Genomic DNA, 20917 nt, shown 5'->3' with positions numbered 1-20917 from the left:
CCGGATTCTGTCCCGGTTGCCCCTCTTCCAGGCCAGCCCTCTGCTGTGGCCAGGGAGTGCAGTGGAGGATGGCCCAAGTGCTTGGGCCCTGCACCCCATGGGAGACCAGGAGAAGCACCTGGCTCCTGCCATCGGATCAGCGCGGTGCGCCGGCCGCAGCGCGCTGGCCACGGCAGCCAATGGAGGGAGAACCAATGGCAAAGGAAGACCTTTCTCTCTGTCTCTCTCTCTCACTGTCCACTCTGTCAAAAAAAAAAAAAAAGAGAGAGAGAGATAATGAAAGTAAGATGAAATTCTGCCAATCCAGTACAAACAGCATCCTTATAGCAAGAAATCACGATGCAGACAGGCAGGAACGCACACAGACACAGGAAAGCCAAATTAGGATACAGCAAGGAGGTGCCTGTGTGTAAGCCTAGGAGACCTCAGGGCAAAACAACCTTGCAGGCACCCTGATGATGAACTTCCAGCCCCCAGAACTGCACGAGAATAACCTTCTGTCACGTAAGCTCCCAAGTCTGTGCTATCTATTATAGCAGCCCTGGCAAACTGGTACGTTAATATGAATTACTTGGTGAAAATATAAGGCCCTTGTTTCTAGAAAATATAAAATAAAGCATTTATGGCTTATGAGACATTATATTTGAAACATATTTTTAAGCAGACCATAATAGTATCTATGTAGGAAAAAGAGAGACTGAGAGCGAGTAATCATTGGGGGGATGGAGAAAGAGAGAGAGAGAGAATGAAAGAGAGAGAATATATCCAAGCAAAATGGTGTGTGTATTAACGTTGGGGGAACAGAGATAAAGGTATAAGAATCTTTTATACTATTTTCACAATTTTGCATTTGTACAAAATTACTACAAAAGGGTATATAACTAAGCTAAACCCTAGTTTCAACCTAAGAAACAAGTAAAATTAAGGAAGAAGCATGTTAACTACTGTTGTTTTAAGCTACCATTTTAGCAATAATTTCAATAATATTCTAAAAAATTTTTGATAATTATTTATGAAAATCTTACAATAGTTATGTTGCTTTGATGACATTGAGGGGACTTCAAAAAGCTTGTAAAAATGAATTGTGATTTGTTTATTCTGATGCAAAATATTTTTGTTTCCATAATATACATTTTACATTAATTTTTGAAGACCTCTCAAATATACTAATTATAATATATATATATATACACCATTACAATACAAAATTAATTTCAATACTTAAGTATTTTTAGAATATTATCTTAAGGTAACTAAATTATATTTGAAGTATAAAATATATTAGAATAAACACTTGTAGGTAACAGAAACACATGTTCAGAAACACAAAGGAACAATGTTAAAATTTCTATTGGTGAGATCAGGCCATCATGTGTTTCAAACAGACTCTAACAGGTGTCAACTAACTGGACTACTCAGACCTACTGTATCCTTCTACAAAAAGGGCACAGGGGCAGGTTATGTGGCTTAATGCACCCAGCTGCCCTTTGTAAATCCACATTCCATCTTGGAGGGCCTGGGATTCAGTCCCACTTCCCTTTCTGATCATTCCCTGGGAGAATGGGAGGCAGTTCTGGACTCTTGGTTTCTCCCTGGCCCAGCCTTAACCACTCTAGCCATTTTGGGAATGAACTAGTGAATGGAAAATCAGTCTCTCTATTTCTGTCTCTGACTTTAAAATACATAAAAATAAACCATCATGCTTAGTGAAAAGAGCCAGTCTCAAAAAGACAAATATCATATATTTTCTCTGATATGTGGCAATTAATATAGAATATCAAAAATGTTCAGGAATGAATTGGTCATCTGAGGATACAACTGTCATTTGTAGCCTTTATTTATACTCCTGTGGAACTGTGGTCATCCTACTTTTTTTTAAATTTATTTGACAGGTAGAGTTTCAAACAGTGAGCGAGAGAGACAAAGACAAAGGTGTTCATTCCGTTGGTTCACCCCCCAAATGGCTGCGATGGCCAGCACTGCACCGATCCAAAGCCAGAAGCCAGGTGCTTCCTCCTGGTCTCCCATGCGGGTGCAGGGGCCCAAGCACCTGGGCCATTCTCCACCACCCTCCAGGGCCACAGCAGAGACCTGGATTGGAAGAGGAGCAACTGGGACTAGAACCCAGCGGCCAAATGGAATGCCGGCACCACAGGTGGAAGATTAACCAAGTGGGCCACAGAGCCGGCCCCCCTACTTTTTACCTGTTGATTATGATTAGTAGTGAATTAAGCCTGTCATTATGTGTTGATCAAGGGAGAAATTCAACAAAAAGATAATGACTATAGTAAATGTATATGCAACAAACACTAGTACACTTATTTCATGAAATGAATGTTAATGGTTCTAAAGGAAGACATTACCTCTAATATAATAAAAATGGGGACTTCAATAACCCACTTGCATCAAAGTACAAATCAAACAGACAAAAAAGCAACAAAGAAGGGGCAGGCACTGTGCTGTAGTGGGTAAAGCAGCCACCTGTGACACAGGCATTCCATATGGCACAAGTTCTTGTCTCTCCTGCTCCACTTCTGGTCCAGCTCCCTGATAATGGCCTGGGAAAAACAGTGGAAGATGTCCCAGGTGCCTGGGCCCCTGCACCCACGTGGGAGACCTGGATGAATTTCCTGGCTCCTGGCTCGGCCTGGCCCAGCATCAGCTATTATGGCCATCTGGGGAGTAAACCAGCTGATGGAAGATCTCTCTGCCTCTCTCTGTGTCTTTTCTTCTCTCTAACTCTGACTTTTAAATAAATATTTTTTTAAAAAAGAAACAAACAACAGAACTTATCTACACTATAGATCAAATAGATTTAGTAGATATAAACAGAACATTCACTCCCACAGCTCAAACATACACATTCTTTTCAATAGTGCATGTAACGTTCTCTAGGATAGACCACTTACTAGGGCATTAAACAAGATTCAATAAATTACAAAAACTAAAATCATATCATGCATCTTTCCTAACCACAATGTAATGAAGGTGGAAATTAACAACGAATAAAATCAAGAAAATATAGAGATCCTCACTACGACACATTGTAATCAAACTCACCACAGTGAAACACAAAGAAAAGATTCTGCCGGCGCTGCGGCTCACTAGGCTAATCCTCTGCCTTGCGGCGCCGGCACACCGGGTTCTAATCCCAGTCGGGGCACTGGATTCTGTCCCGGTTGCCCCTCTTCCAGGCCAGCTCTCTGCTGTGGCCAGGGAGTGCAGTGGAGGATGGCCCAAGTCCTTGGGCCCTGCACCCCATGGGAGACCAGGATAAGTACCTGGCTCCTGTCATTGGATCAGCATGGTGTGCCGGCCACAGCACGCCGGCCACGGCGGCCATTGGAGGGTGAACCAATGGCAAAAAGGAAGACCTTTCTCTCTGTCTCTCTCTCTCTCACTGTCCACTCTACCTGTCAAAAAAGAAAAAAAAAAGAAAAGATTCTAAAATGTGCAAGAGAGAAACGTCAGATTACTCTCAGAGGATCTCCAATTAGACTCACAGCAGACTTTTCATCAGAAACCCTACAGGCTAGAAGGGAATGGCGAGATATAGCACAGGTGCTAAGAGAGAAAAACTGCCAGCCCAGAATATTATATCCTGCAAAGCTCTCATTTGTGAATGAAGGTGAAATAAAGACCTTTCATAGCAAACAGAAATTGAAAGAATTTGTTGCCACTCATCCAGCCCTGCAAAAGATGCTTAAAGATGTGTTACACAGAGAAACACGGCCATCAATATGAAAGAAGGTAAAGGAAGGAAACCTCACAGCAAAAGATCACAGGAAGTTCAAAGTATATATTAGAAAATATCTTTGGCAACTGGCAGGGCAAAGTTACTACTTATCAATAGTCACATTGAATGTTAATGGACTCAACTCTCCAGTTAAAAGACACAGATTGGCTGATTGGGTAAAGGAACAAAACCCATCTACTTGCTGCTTACAAGAAACACACCTTTCCAACAAAGATGCATGCAGACTGAAAGTGAAAGGCTGGAAAAAGGAAATGTAACAGATACCATAGAAATAAAAAGAATCATCAGAAATTACTACAAGGACTTGTATGCCAGCAAGTAGGGAAATCTATCAGAAATGGATAGATTCCTGGACACATGCAACCTACCTAAATTGAACCAGGAAGACACAGAAAACCTAAACAGACCCATAACTGAGAAAGAAATTGAAACCGTAATAAAGGCCCTCCCAACAAAAAAAAGCCCAGGACCAGATGGATTCACTGCTGAATTCTACCAGACATTTAAAGAAGAACTAACTCCAATTCTCCTCAAACTATCCAGAACAATCGAAAAAGAGGGAATCCTCCCAAATTCTTTCTATGAAGCACCAGCATCACCTTAATTCCTAAGCCAGAAAAAGATGCAGCTTTGAAAGAAAATTACAGACCAATATCCCTGATGAACATAGACGCAAAAATCCTCAAAAAATTCTCACCAATAGAATACAACAACACATCAGAAAAATCATCCACTCAGACCAAGTGGGATTTATCCCTGATATGCAGGGATGGTTCAGTGTTCGCAAATCAATCAATGTGATACACCACATTAACAGATTGCAGAAGAAAAATCATGATTATCTCAATAGATGTACAAAAAGCATTCGATAAAATTCAACACCCTTTCATGATGAAAACTCTAAGCAAATTGGGTATAGAACGAACACTCCTCAATACAATCATAGCAATTTTGAAAAACCCACGGCCAGCATCCTATTGAATGGGGGAAAGTTGGAAGCATTTCCACTGACATCTAGTATCAGAAAGGGATGCCCACTCTCACCACTGCTATTCAACATAGTACTGGAAGTATTAGAAAGAGCCATTAGGCTCCTTTTCAGTTAACTGAAAAGTGATCTTTGTTAAATATAAGAGTGGGAATAAGAGAGGGAGGAAATGTACAATTTGGGACATGCTCAATCGGAATTGCCCCAAACGGTGGAGTTAGAAATGCACCAGGGGATTCCAATACATTCCCATCAAGATTGCATGTACCAGTGCCATCTCACTAGTCCAAGTGATCAATTTCAGTTCACAATTGATCACACTGATAGGTCTAAGAGTCAAAGGGATCACACAAACAAGACTAGAGTCTTCGAATACTAACTGATAGAATAAAAAAGGGAGAGAACGATTCAACATGGGAAGTGTGATACACAGCAGACTCATAGAATGGCAGATGTCTTAAATAGCACTCTGGCCTCAGAATCAGCCCTTAAGGCATTCGGATCTGGCTGAAGAGCCCATGAGATTATTTTAGGCATGGAAAGCCAAGACACTCTGGCAAAACAAACAAACAAACAAACAAACAAAAATAAACCGACCATCTAAATGAAAGATCTCTGCGACTGAGATCCCAGCAGAAAGAACGGGCCATCAAATAAGGAGGTACCTTTCTCTGAAGGGAGGAGAGAACTTCCACTTTGGCTATGACCCTGTCGGAATAAGATCGAAGTCAGCGAACTCAAGAGGCTTCCATAGCCTTGGCAACTCATGACTAGAGCCTAGGGAGATTACTGACGCCATAAACAAGAGTGTCAAATTGTTAAGTCAACAACAGGAGTCACTGTGTACTTACTCCTCATGTGGGATCTCTGTCCTTAATGGGTTGTCCAATGTGAATTAATGCTGTAACTAGTACTGAAACAGTATTTTACACTTTATGTTCTGTGTGGGTGCAAACTGATGAAATCTTTACTTAATATATAATAATTGATCTTCTGTATATAAAGATAATTGAAAATGAATCTTGATGTGAATGGAATGGGAGAGGGAGTGGGAGATGGGAGGGGTGTGGGTGGGAAGGAAGTTATGGGGGGGGGAATCCATTGTAATCCATAAACTGTACTTTGGAAAATTTTATTTACTAAATAAAAGTTAAAAAAAAAAGAAAATATAGAGGGCCGGCGCCGTGGCTCACTAGGCTAATCCTCCGCCTAGCGGCGCCGGCACACCAGGTTCTAGTCCCGGTTGGGGTGCCGGATTCTGTCCCGGTTGCCCCTCTTCCAGGCCAGCCCTCTGCTGTGGCTAGGGAGTGCAGTGGAGGATGGCCCAAGTGCTTGGGCCCTGCACCCCATGGGAGACCAGGAAAAGCACCGGGCTCCTGGCTCCTGCCATCGGATCAGCGCGGTGCGCCGGCTGCGGCGGCCATTGGAGGGTGAACCAACGGCAAAGGAAGACCTTTCTCTCTGTCTCTCTCTCTCACTGTCCACTCTGCCTGTCCAAAAAAAAAAAAAAATATATATATATATATAGAAACACATGGGAATTGAATAGCATCCTCCTCAATGAACAGTGGGTCACAGAAGAAAGCAAAAAGAATTCCTTTAAACAAATGAAAATACATCATATCATAACTAATGGGATACAGCAAAAGCAGTGATAAGAGGAAAGTTTACAGTGATAAATCCCTACATTCAAAAAGTGGAAGGATATCAAATAATCTAGCGATGCATCTCAAAAAACAAGAATAAACCAAATTCAAAATAATAATAAGGAAAGAAATAATAAAAATTAGAGAAGAGATTAACAAAATAAAAATCAAAAACTAAAGTTCAGTGAAATGAAGAGCTAGTTTTGTGAAAAAAATCAAAATTGATAAACCATTAGCTCAACTAAATAAAAAAGACTGAAATTACTAAAATCAGAGCTGAAAAAGGAGATGTCACAGCTAATACCATGGAGGAACAAAGAATCCTAACATATTATTGCCATTAACTATATGCCAACACATTGGAAAATCTAGAAAAAAATGGCTAGATCTCTAGACACATATAATTTACCAAAATTGAAACATGAAGACATAAAAAACCCGAATAGACCAGTAACCAACACTGATATTGAATCAGTATTATAAAGAAGCTCCCACCACACTTTTAATGAAGAAATAATACCAGTTCATTTAAAAATGATTTATTTTATTTATTTCCAAGGCAGAGTGACAGAGAGAGAAGGGATAGAGGGAGAGAGGGAGAGAGAGAGAGAGGGAGGGAGAGAGATTGATTTTCCATTTGCCATTTAATCCCCTAGATGCCTGCAACAGCCAGGGATGGGAAAAGCCAAAGACAGGAACCAGGTACTTCATCTATGTCTCCCATGTGGGTGCCAGGGTCCCAAACACTTGGGACATCTTGCTCTGCTTTTCCCAGGCCACAGCAGAGAGCTGGATTGGAATTGGAGTAGACAGGACACCACATACATATGGGATGCTGCTGTCACAGACAGCAGTTTAACCCACTATGTCATAACACTAGCTCCACAAATTTTTAAACTATTCAAAACAACTGAAAGAGAAGGAACTCTTCCAACTCAAGATTGAGGCCAGCTATGGTCTTAACTGTAAAACTAGAGAGAGATACAACAACAAGAGAGAACTATAGACCAATATCCATGATGAACATAGATGTCAAAATCCTCAAGAAAATACTAGTGAATTGAATCCAGTGACACATCACAATGATAATCCACCCAGAACCAAGTGGGACTTAACACTGGGATGCAGCATGGTTCAACACAAGGAAATCATTAAACGTGATACATCACATCAAGCAAATGAAAGGAGGCCTGGAGCCATGGCACAGTGGATAAAGCCACCACCACCAGCTCCCATATGGTTGATGGTTCAAGTCCCAGCTGCTCCACTTCTTATCTAGCTCCCTATTAACATGCCTGGGGAAGCAGTGGAAGATGGCCCAAATACTCGGGCCCCTGCACCCACATGGGAGATTGAGAAGAAGCTCCGGGCTCCTGGCTTAAATCGGCCCAGCTCTGGCCATTGTGGCCATTTGGGGAGTGAACCAGTAGGTGAAAGATCTGTCTCTCTAACACTGCCTTTCAAATAAATAAATAAATCTTAAAAAAAGAAAAAAAAATGAAGAATAAAAATCATATGATTATCTCTATAGATAAAGAGAAAGCATTTGATAAAATACAATATCTTTTCATGACAAAAACTTTAAAAAACTGAATATAGAGAGAGCACAACTCAATACAATGAAGGCAATGTATGACAAACCCACAGCCGACATCATGCTGAACACAGAAAAGGAAAAGCATTTCTAAAGATCTGGAACCAGATGCCCACTCACACCACTGTTATTCAATATAGCTCTGAAAAATTTAGCCAGAGTCATTAGGCAAGAAAAAAAAAATCAAAGGGATACAAATTGAAAAACAAGAAGCCAAATTATCCTTGTTTGCAGATGACACAACTCTTTAGATAAGGGACTCCACCAAGAGACTATTAGAACTCATAAGAGAATTCAACAAAGTCATAGGATAGAAAACCAACACACAAAAATCAATCCTTATACATTAACAATAGTCTGAATGAGTAAGAACTTAGAAAATCAACCCCATTCACACAGCAACAAAAACAACTGAAATAACTTGGGATAAATTTAACCAAGGAGGTAAAATATTTCCACAATGAAAATTATAAAATATGTAAGAAAGAAATAGAGGAATGCAAAAAAAAATGGAAAAATCTTCCATGTTTGAGGACTGGAAGAATTAATATCATCAAAATGTCCATACTACTGAAAGCAATTTACAGATTCAATGCAATCCCAATCAAAACACCAATGACATTCTTCTCAGATCTAGAAAAAATGATACTATAATTCATATGGAAACGCAAAAGACTCAGAATAGCTAAAGCAATCCTATACAACAAAAAGAAAGCCAGAAGCATCACAATATCAGATTTAAAGAAATATATAGGGCAGTTATAATCAAAACAGCCTGGTACTGAAAAATGTACATGTACTCCAACACCCGGGGCTGGGCCAGGCCAAAGCCAGGGACCACCAGGAGCTTATTTTGGGTCTCCCAAATGGCTGCAGTGACCCAAACTCTAGGGTCACCTTCTGCTCCTTTTCCCAGGCACATTAGCAGGGAACTCTCAGAAATGTAGTAGCCAGGTCTTGAACTGTCATCCAGGTGGATGCTGACATTGAGGGCAGTGTCCTAACCCATTATACCACCATTTATATTGTGCTGGCTTCATACAAGGTGATGAACATTTTCCCTTACTTCAGGATTCTACAAAGTTTAAAAATATTAAATGTTCAAATCATGTAAAATATAACAATGTAAAGAAAAATCATATGTTCCACCATTTTAAAATGGGACTTCACAATGTAAAATGACCCTGATTTGATTCTTCAGTGGACCAGGCAGGACGGTCAAGAACAGCAAACAAGTCAACAGCCATAACGCGTCCATCAGTGCTCCGCACACTGCCTCACTTTCCCTCACTACGACGTTTTCCCACTCTGTGTCAAAACAGCGGCTACCATGACCAGTTCCTGTAGTGACCTCAGACACAGCGCATATGAGAAACCACAGGGTGTAGGCAACATTTTGCTTCCACATTTCAGTACAGACTGTGTCAAAGAAGCCTGATGCTTGAACATTTTACCTTCATGGTAACTTCATTATTCTTTTTTTAACAAATTCACATCTTAGAATAAATGTAAAATACTAGGATAGTTACATTTTCCTCTAAGGAATTCCTAAAAAATGTACAACCAGGTATCACTGTGCTTGGTTTGTAAAGGAAATGTAAATGGAAAGAAATACACCTTAAGAGACTTTACAGGGGTTAAAGGTTTTCAGTCCACGTGAGTAGTAAGGAAGGCACGTAGAGGGGCACTCACATTAGCACAGTGTAAGGCGAGAGCGCAGAAGACAGCAAACATTTTGAAGTTGTTCTCATCCGTCTTTGAGAAGGCACTGCCGCTGATTTTGTTCACCATCTGCACCACGCCTATCACGCTCCCGCGGCTCACGATGGGCATACACAGGATGTTCCTAGTGGTGTAGCCTGTGTACAAGTCCACTTCTCTGTGGGAAGGTCACAGAACGACAATAAGCAAAGACAAAACAGAAAAACAGGCAGAAGACACTAACGGCGTATTCAATCAGACCTCAACTCGGCTGCTGCAACAGTGATTTTAACGGCACTGTGAACTTCTGAAGTCAGGGGCAAGGGAACATCCAGAAGTGTCTCTCTTTTTTTTTTTTTCATATAAAATATTTCAGATATACAGGAAAGTTCAGACAAGAGTTTAATGGGCACATGCAGACTTAACAATTTTTCATGGTTTTCCAAATCTGCCTCATACATAAACATTATTGATACATACAACTTATTTTGAAAGCAGGGATGGTAGTAAAACAAAGTGTGGCTTCCGTATTTTGCATACCATGTGTCATACATGGATCTATAAATGTTGTCTTCAATGCACCATACTGTGTACATAATAACACTCCCTTCTTTCCTCATTTTATGATATTTGCCATGAATTCCATGCTATGTGATATTAATATATCCATCCCAGAATGTGTTTTCTTAAACCGATTAAAATCTTTTCTTGAAACCATTCTTTCATGTGGATTTTTCTAGGACAGTCTTGCGGAGACGTCCACCTTATCCACAGGGCATATTCAGTATTGCTAAGTACACAAAATATAAGTCAATGTGGCAAAAGGACCTGTTCCTTTGAACCTGACCAGGTTTATAAGAGATGCAATTTTCTGAACTACTGAAGTGGGGTTTCCACTGTTAAAGCTGTGAAGCCAGGCTGAGCACACTACTGCCCACTGCTGTTTTCACGTAACACAGCCACACCTCTTCTTCAGGGGCCGCCCGTGTCAGCTGGCGTGCTCTCGGCTGAGGTCTGGGAGAAAAGACCTTATGGCTGGAATGCCAAAAACACCTATTACCTCACACTGAACGGAAAAGGTTTATAGACTCCTGATTTGAGGAAAAACACTTTTTTTTTAAATTATTAAGAAAAGAGAGGGAGAGAAAGTGAGAAAGACAAGAATTCCCACTACCTGGTTCACTCTCCAAATGCCCACAATGGCCAGGACAGGATCTGGCCACAGCCAAGAACTGGGAACTCAATCTGGGTCTCCCATATGGGTGGCAAGGACCCAAGTACTTGAGCCCTCACTGCTACCTCTCAGGGTTTGCGACCACAGGAAGCTGAAGTCAGGAGCCGCAGCAGGGACTCGAACCCAGCTACTCCAATGTGAGATATAGGTGTCTTAATCATGAGGCTGAATCCCACTTTGTAAACGCTTTGTGAAACAGACTGAGTGCCACCAAGGCAAACTGTGCCTGAAGGTCGTCAGTTACACACTGGTCTTCAGGGTGTGGCTTTGCTCAGCTGGAATGATGTTTCAGGATTCAGCCATGTTGTTAACATATTGTCAGAGGTTCCATCCTTTTTAGTGCAGAGTGCTACTCTCTACTGAATGGGTACCTCACGAATTATTTATCCATCCACCAGTTAATGGACGATAATATTTGTTAACAGCCAGTTACTGGCAATTATGAATACTGCTGCTTTAAAGATTTGCATCCAAGTTTTTGTGTGGACACATGCTTTTATTTTTCTTGGAATAATATCTAGGAATGAAGCTAATGGATGAGTCACACAGTAAGTGTGCATGTAACTTCAGGAAACGTCACACCTGTCTTCTCAAGTTGTTGCAAGCATCACACATTCCCACCAGCAAAGCAGAAGGGTCCCAGTCCCCCACATCCTTACCAATCCTGGGTAATTCTCATCTTTTAAAACTTCAGGCATTCAGATAGGTGAGTGGTAGCATCTCACTGTAAATGCAATGTACATCCCCCTCACTTTGCACATATTACCTTGTGTTTAATGGTCACTTGTATATCTTCATATCTGTTAAGATCTGCTTTTTTATTTAACTGAGGTGTCTTATTATATTAGAAGAATTTCTTATATATCCTGGGTACATATTTTTAATGTATGCTTAGAAGATTTTTTCACCAATCTTTTGCTTCCCTTTTTATTTTCTTAACAGTCTAACTCATAAATTTTATGTACAGATTTTATTTTCCATACCTTAGCAGTGAAATTGCACCTTATTTTCATTTTATCCATTTGCATTTTATTGGTAAAATAATTTACTAGAATATGGTTCTGTTTTGATGAGTTGTGTATATTTACATTCATTGCATGAGAATGCATGAGAGTTCGTCCTATCACCTATGTTATATATTAAAGTCAACCAAATAGTTGAATTAACATTGTTGTCAAAATATCTGAATATTATAATCTAATAGTCATACAGCATTAATCTTGTGATTGTCAATTTCTAGAGACTTATGAAAACCAGATTATATAATTTGCTCTCCAGTTACCCAAACAAAATTAAAAATAAAACAATCAAAATATTTATAAGCCTTCCTAATATACAACTTGAATAATACCCAATAAATGTGTGACTTACTGGGTTCTTCCTGTCTGTAATGCAAACTTTTCAGAGCTTTTAGGAATATTATCTGTAATGTTAAAAAATAATCTGCAGAATTGGCATTCCCATACACATTTCAAATGAGAAACTGATTCTCAGAGAAATTAATTTATGCTAGCGCACTGCACAGATAAAGGATGGCAGGATGGCAGCACCGTGATTCAAATCTAGACAGAACAACGTCAAAGTCACGTGTGTGTGCAGCAGCCTCCGTGGAAAATGACTGCAGTGAAAGGATGTAGCAGCTTTGCAAGGTGACACTTCTGCCCTTTATTTGCTTTCGCAACAACTGAAACACCTATGCGGATACCATTACATACTAATGACTTAGCTGATCACAGAGTCGGTTGAAAGAAGGAAGGAAATTTAAGAGGGAAGAACGTGAGAACTGGGGCTCCTTGGAGGAGGTGTGGGCAGGTGGGAGACCCGAGGGGCCAGTGCTGGAGGACACAGCCGTCTCTCACCTGTTGAAGCGCGGATCTGCATAGGCGTCCGGAATGTTCAGGACTTCCCCGGTTCTTGCTACTTGACCAGCAATTCCCTTCTCAATTGAAAATCTGCACATATTAAAGAGAGGGGCAGGCTAATTAAAATATAGATGTTGCAAAAAGTTTTGAAACACTTCATTGCTACCAAATGTTTAATTAAAAAGCATTGTTGTGTTTTAAATACAAGCATTAACCTTATATTTACATATCCTAAATCAATTTATTAGAAAATATGTAAAAATAAAGCAGAAAAAACATTACATAGCAATTTCTTGAGAACCTTGTTTTAAGATATAATCCAAAATCTATTAAATTAAATCTGGAATACAAGTTGAAATTTAAAATTAACCAGCATTATCCTGTACTGACCAGTGATAATCCATTACATTTGCAAAGTACATTTTAATTTAGGAAATGCCTCCACAGATAATTTTAGTGGATTCTCAATGAAGTGAAAACCAGGGCCTATGTGTGCTCAAAACTTACCAACATCCCTAAAATGTAAGTAGCACAATAAAAACCAGAACACAGGTACATACCTGTGAGATCTTCACCACACATAACCAAACTCACAGGTTATACCTGAACCTTGATATGCCACATAGGCCTTAAAGTTTACTGCATTTGCAATACTTTTAGTATTTTTATGTCTTTAATTTATTAATTTTAAAACAATCAAAATATGAGCATTATCTGATTATTTTTACTTATGTTTTTGTTATCCATTGTCAGTATTTTTGTTGTAAATACATTATCATATTTACAAATTGTTTTTCCTTATTGTCATACATGCACCCATCTCCATAATTTAATCAGCCACATCAAGTTTTCAAAAGTTTGAAATAATTCAAATCACACTAATTTTTTTACTTTATAAGAAATAATCATAATTGAAATAAAGCACCACCCTAGAGATTATCATGAATATTCTAAAGAGAACGGACACAAGAGAACCAACTTAACACACCAAAGAGTGACTCAAACATTGCATAAAAGTCAAACTTGTCTTTTTCCTGGTTTCCTGTGGTGCTCTGAATAACATGAACACAATGAACTAGAGTGACATGAGCCAAGAGTATCAAAATCTATTTCTTGATTTATGCTTGTTTGTCTTGGTCTGAGAGCAGTCGGAACTGTAACTTCTATTCAAACTCTGTAGTTTGCCAGCAAGGCTCACTAGCAACCCATTATTAAGAAGTGCACCCTTACATAACTGGCTGACATTGACTGGTGTCAGAAGGACAGGAAGCTACAGTCTCTTGTTGCTTCTATTCTTGTATACACAAATTATACCAGTATTGGAGGTGCCAAGGAACACTCAAACCTCCAGGCTTCAGCAAGAGAATGCTTTAACAAAGTGACTATATCCAGTTGATATGCTCAGATTTTAAAAAACAAAATATTTGTAAAAACCCTCAAACATGTATATAGTACCTAGATTTCAGAGTTGGGTGAGCACGGAATATAGGCTTTGCCACCCAAGGAAAGAGAACTGGAAGTGCCCCCGGTGCATCGCACTTTCAAGTTCCCATGGCATTAATTCCTTATATGAGAGACAGCCCAAGTGAATGACAATTCTTAATTTATAAGGAACAATGTATTACTAGCATGCTATAATTACCAGAGAACATTACAGGATTACATTGAAAAGCAAATAAAATGCAGAAAGCAAAAGGAATTCAAATGTTTAAAAAAAATTAACTTTTGAATGTTAAGCTTAATTCTTAGAAGTTTTGGGACAGTGCTCCTTGTAGATATCCAGACTGTGATACAATTCAGCCACCATGCCCGCCTCCACCGACAAAATAATTTCCACTCTGCTCATTTAAGTGACGACAGCTGCCAATTAAATACCAAGGGAGGCTTCAGTTTCCAGATGCAACAGGACTGTGCTACAGGATCAGGTAAACTGACTGCTCAGCTGTAGCGTGCGTGTCATCCAGCATACCTGATCCAGCTCCTTTATTGCCTGGACGGCCTGACAGCCCCACAGGCTGGGAAGGGATGGGGGCCAAACTGTTTGACTACCCTCTTGCTCCAAATCGTGAGAAAGCCTACAGACTCCAGGTGGAGTGTACCTTGACCTACCTGGGAGCACTAGCAAGTTTTTCCAACAAGATTTCCAAAAGGACCGCCTCCGGAAGACGGCATTTCCAGGATTGACGCTAAAGCTTCAGGGCGCGGTTTCGCTGGCACTGCAATGTCATTCCCAGAAGTACTACCTTCAGGAGGCGGGTCCTGGTGGGAATGATACCACAGTATGACAAGTATTGTCAGCATACCTGTGAATAGGCACAGGAAAGTGGGTAACAGAACACCTGCACTTCTGCACTCAGAGCAGAGGATGCTCTAGGACGCGCCACTCGTGATTATACCTGATCTCTTTGGTCTTCTTGAAGACAGGCTTTCCTTCCTTCTCCTCTCCAATATCAAAAAGGTCTGAATATAACTCCTTGTTCTTATGGTCTACCTGGAAAAGTGCACAACGATCGGCATTCACCAGGTTTTTTGCATATATCTAAAGACAAATGACAAAGAGAAAGTCAGGCAGAGAGAAAAGACTGTGAGGGGAAACTTTATTATGAAGAACACATTGATGTCAGCTCAGCGGTGCTATACTCTAACTGTGGGGTACTGACACAGTAAACACATTGTATCCAGAAGTCACTGTTCTGAGCTCATGCCAGCAGATGCCAACAAGAACAAACCTGACAGCCACACTGGCTGGTCAGCAGTAATGGCCTAACTTGCCAAGCGCCCTACTGCAGCTGAGACCCTCTCCTACACCCGCTCAAGCCTCTCCCGGTGCTTGGTCTGAGCCTCTGTCAGCACAGGTCAGAGTCTTTTCTGACTGGTTGGTGTCTGTGCCACAAACTGATGACACCCAGCTTTCACACTGGCATCGGCTCAATTTTATTTTCAGTACTCTCTGTTTACTACTGAGTGTTTACCATGCATCACATCTTTATGTACTTTTTGTGCATTAATTTAACTTACACAATAACAATATTAAGCCAGGGAAAATTTTTATCCCAGTTTTACGTCTTAGGAAAATTCAGGCACTGAGAGGTAATGTGTCCTACTTTTACATGGCTAGTAAATGGTGGATTTAGCATTTGAACACATACCAGCAATTTCCTTGGCCAATGCTTTTACATTTCCAAATATAAAACTGTATGTTCATTTCATCATTTGTCTATTTCCTTCAACAAACATTTCTTTAATGCCTAACATCTCCCGCTGCCTGAGCTGAGGCTACAATTATGCCATGAATACTATCATTACCTATATTGAGAATTCTATCAACCTCTACTATACAGATCTAGCCATGAAATTATTCCTCAGAGATGTAGAATTCTAGAAAAACACCTTTCATAAAAATGCATGCAAAATGAACATGGCCCCCCTGGCAGCCAGAGGAAAATACAAAGTCCCATATAAAAATTCACTTACAGATCTAATAAAAAGAAATCAGAGTGGGTAGGTACGCTTCACCACCTTTGTAATACATGCTTGTGCCTACTTCCACTATAAAACTACACTCATCCACTCAGAAAATACTGGCTGTGCCTGCTCTGCAGGGCTGCACACTCGGAGGGGTATGAGCAGCAGAGCCCAGATGACTCTGGCCTCCAGGATCAGCCTGCGAGCTCTATGATACCATCAGCCGCTTCTCTTCCCCTCTTCATGTTCCAAAGGCCCGTGGCACAGCCAGCCAACTACAACCCACATGCCAAGCCCAGTGCACTGGGTTTTTGTGAGCCAAGTTGCACCGGGGCACAGCCATGTTCATTTATTTCTGTGTTATCTATGGTGCTGCTACAGCACAGCTGAGCAGCTGCAAGACGGTGTGGGCCACAAAGCATAAACTTTACTATCTGTCCCGAAGCAAAGAAAACGCTGCTGACATCGGCTTAGAAAATGTAAAACCCCACCAAGAAGGAATACCCAGCTGCTCTATAAACTCATGAGACTGAATTACTCAAGAACAATAATGATCTGACATAATTAAAGATTAAGTTATGTTCCGTAAAATCTGGTAAGATTAAGATACAGATACGTTACAATTACTAGCATGTATTTAAGCAAGAAAACACATTTGAGGTTTATACAGGAGATGCAACATGCTTGTTACTTGCTGATGTCACGGCATATATCAAAATCTGGAAACATCAGTTACAGATAGGTGGTTAAACAGGGTTATGCTTAAACATGAACGACTTTAAATATGACTAGCATTACATTTCTACCCCATGTAGGTTTCCAGTCCAATATAAACCTCAGATGCTGAAAAGGACTTTAAGAGACACCCAGCTATATAATAGTCATGAACTCTAAGCCATCAAAAAGTCATTGTAAAAGTGACCCACACATGTACAATTACTTGTAAGTGGAAGACAATTTTTAAATTTTTTGTTTTTCATTTGAAAGCTGGGGGTGTAGGAGAAAGGTGGGGAGAGAGGGAGGGAGGGAAGGAGGGAGGGAGGGAATACGAATGTCCCAATGTCCCATCTATCTTTAACAGCCTGGTCTGGGGCAGGCCTTACCCAAGAGCCTGGAACTCAGTCTGATTCTCCCACATGGGTAGCAGGGACTCAACCACCTATTCCACACCCCAGCTCCCACTGTCTCCCAGAGTGCTCATTAGCAGGAAGCCATCATCACCACCTCCCAGGGTCAGCATCGATGGGAAGCTGGAGTCAGCGGCCAGAACCATGAGTTTATCCCAGGCACTCCAACGTAGGGCAAGGTCCTTCTTTGTTTCCTTCTCAAGGCTATTTTGTTAAAGATACTGATAACTAAAGAAAACAGTACCTTTCTCTGAAGGGAGGAGAGAATTTCCACTTTGACTATGACCTTGTATAAATAAGATCAGAGTTGGCGAACTCTAAAGGCTTCCACAGCCTTGGCAACTCATGACAAGAGCCTAGGGTGATTAATGACACCATAAACAAGAGTATCAATTGTTAAGCCAACAAGAGGAGTCACTGTGCACTTACTCCCCATGTAGGATCTCTGTCCTTAATGTGTTGTTCAATGTAAATTAATGCTATAACTAGTACTGAAACAGAATTTTACACTTTGTGTTTCTGTGTGGGTGCAAACTGTTGAAATCTTTACTTAATATATACTAAATTGATCTTCTGTATATAAAGATAATTGAAAATGAATCTTGATGTGAATGGAATGGGAGAGGGAGCGGGAGATGGGAGGGTTGTGGGTGGGAGGGAGGTTATGGGGGGAAAAAGCCATTGTAATACAAAAGCTGTACTTTGGAAATTTGTATTTATTAAATGAAAGTTTAAAAAAATAAAAAATTTGAAACTCTTTAAAAACAGATATTGATAACTTCACATTACAGTTGTGTAACACTATATTCAACAGCATTTTCTAGTCAAATCGGAAAAAAATGCTTGCCCTGCCTTCTTAGAGCTGGTGGTGTGAGCACCTGACATAAAATAAATGAAAGCATTTTCTAAAGGAGAGAGTGCTGTGTGAGGTGTGGAATTATCACTGCATCACATCTGAGGGGAAACTTAGTAAAAATTCACAGGCTTTGAAATAAGACCTGGATTTCAGTTCTGGTTCCACTACTTAAAATATGTCTGAAACTCCGGAATTTCCTTACTTTTGCACTAAAACCTCAAGTTTCCTCTGTATAAAAGCTGTAAAACTACATACTGACTTATGAAGGCCCTATTTGTGTATTCACACACTTCAAAGTTATAAGAGTTCATGTATGAACAATTAATAATTCAGTATTGGGCTAATTTATTATTATTTGTAAATGTCAAACATCACAAAAACCATTAGTAAAGTTAACTGGATAAGAGCTGGCACTGTGGCACAGCAGGCAAAGCTGCTGCCTGAGACGCCTGCTTCCCACACGTGCATTGGTTCGAGTCCTGAGTGCTGCACTTCTGATCCAGCTCCCTGCTACTGTGTCTGGGAAGGCAGTGGCACCCATGAGGAAGACTCAAAAGAAGCTCCTGGCTTCAGACGGGCCTGGCTCCGGTCCAACTCCGGCCAGTGCAGCTGCTGGGAGTGATGCAGGAGATGGAAGATGTCTCTGTCTTACTCCGTGTCTCTCTATGTCTGTCTGCCTCTGCCCCCCACCCCCGGAACTCGGCCTTTCAAATAAATTAATACATCTTTTTAAAAAGTTAACTGGATAGATTGCTATCAGGCACATCTTGACAACTGATGTTAGGGGCCTATGTTACATCTGAGAAACAAGAAGAAATATAATAGCTGAAGAGAATCAGCTTTTTTTTCCCCATTTATTAGGTTTTTAATTTTTTAAGTTTAGATTTGTCAATTTTAACATTCTCACAAATTCACTCTACACGCGCAGATATTATACACATCCACACATACATTATTTTTCTAGAACACAGAGATGTTACTATCACAAGGTATGAGACGCATGACAATGAGCACACGGTGGAGAAGGGTACTCTGTCATCTTACATGGTGTAACTCAGTGAAGCAGGTCTGCAACCATATACCAACTAATACGACAACCGCACACCTTCTGTGCTCTGTATTGCCTTTCTTTTTTATCTTACTTTCTTATTAAATAATTCATTCATTTATTTTAAATTTTATTTAAGGTATATAAATTATATATGTACAGATGCAGGAACATAGTGATTCTGTATTAACTTATACAAATAAGAGAAAACATGATATCTGTCTTTCTGGGTCTAGCTGATCCCTGGTTCCATCTATTTTGGTGCAAATGTTAGGATTTCATTCTTTAATGACTAATATCTCACCCCTTTTCTTACTCTGTTCATCAGCTGATGGACATCATGGCTGATTCCACAGCTGTGCTGCTATGAAATGGACAGCTTATGGACATGGGAGTACAGGTGTCCTTCCCACGTGACTTCACATCCTGTGGATGTGTTCCCAGAAGTGGGATAGCTGGGAACACATATAGAACAACACAGAACTATCGTTTTGTTTTTTTTTTTTAAATCTCCACCCTGTCTTCCACAATGATTGTACTAATTTGCAGTCCCACCAATAGTGTGTACACTTCCCACAACTTTGCAAAAATTTGATTGTTTTTGGATTTCTGGATAACTGTCATTCTAACTAGAGTGACATGATACCACATAGTGGTTTTATCTGCATTTCCCTGATGGTAAGTGATCCTGAACATTTTTTCATGTGTCTATTAACCATTTGTATTTTTTCTTTGAAAAGAAAATCTATTCATATCCTTTTTATATTTCTTAATAGAATTATTTGTTTTGATGTTAAGTTTCTTGAGCTCCTTATATACTCCTAATATTAATCCTTTATCAGTTTCAGAGTTTGCAAATATTTTCTCCCATCTGTCAGGTGCTATTCACCTTGTTAAATGTTTCCTTTGTCATGCAGAAGCTTCTTAGCTTCTTAAAATCTGTCTATGTTGTTTTCATTGCCTGCACTTGTAGGGTCTTTTCCAGACTCTTTGCCTAGGCCAATGTTTTGCAGTTTTCTCCTTTTGTTTTCCCTAGTAGGTTTATAATTTCAAGTGCTAAGTTTAAATCCTTGATCCAATTTGAGCTGATTCTTGTATAGTGTGTAACATAGGGGTCTTGCTTCAAACTTCTCCATATGGAAATCAAATTTTCCAACACTCTGTTCAAGAGACTGTTCTTTCTCCAGAGAATGGTTTTCGCACACTTGTCAAAGATTAGTTGGTTGTAGATTTCTCAGGTTTCTATTTTATTCTATTCTATTGGTCTACTTGTGTATTTTTATGTCAGTATCATATTTTTCTGATTATTTTTTAAAAAGTTATATTAATATAAAGAGAACAAATATCATGTATTTCATAGGTATTGTTCTAAGATAACCATACTTTCCACTCTTCACTTCTCTCTCCCTCAATCCTCTTCCTTCCTTGCATCCCTTTTCTTTAATTTTTGCAAAGAAATAATTTCATCTATAATCATAGGCTTAGTTCAGTAATTATAATATTCAACAAGTAAAAAGTAGGAAGATCACCATTCCACAAGAGTATAAACAGGCGCTTAAAAACAATAGTATCACAAGATGTCTGTTTCATTCCTGTACATATTTTTGTATTTTATATTAAGCCACATATCAGAAAAAAA

The 20917-nt window shown here is 39.8% G+C and overlaps 1 protein-coding gene across 12 annotated transcripts in view; it reads right to left on the bottom strand.

Annotated features, from left to right (window-relative positions):
- Positions 1-20917, bottom strand: part of PDE10A (phosphodiesterase 10A) — a 631241-nt gene that overhangs the window by 65253 nt on the left and 545071 nt on the right. For all 12 annotated transcript variants that reach the window (XM_070073294.1, XM_051855147.2, XM_002714982.5 and 9 more), the window contains 3 exons: positions 15179-15321; positions 12780-12872; positions 9678-9864 (listed from right to left, as the gene is read on the bottom strand). In XM_070073294.1, coding sequence (XP_069929395.1) covers positions 9678-9864; positions 12780-12872; positions 15179-15321 — 423 coding nt within the window. The remainder of the gene's footprint in view (positions 1-9677; positions 9865-12779; positions 12873-15178; positions 15322-20917) is intronic.

The sequence above is a fragment of the Oryctolagus cuniculus genome, chromosome 5 (genome assembly GCF_964237555.1).
Source record: "Oryctolagus cuniculus chromosome 5, mOryCun1.1, whole genome shotgun sequence".
NCBI classification, from domain to species: Eukaryota; Metazoa; Chordata; class Mammalia; order Lagomorpha; family Leporidae; genus Oryctolagus; species Oryctolagus cuniculus.
Note: the sequence above shows the minus strand (reverse complement) of the source record. Positions and strands in the feature narration are given on the sequence as shown.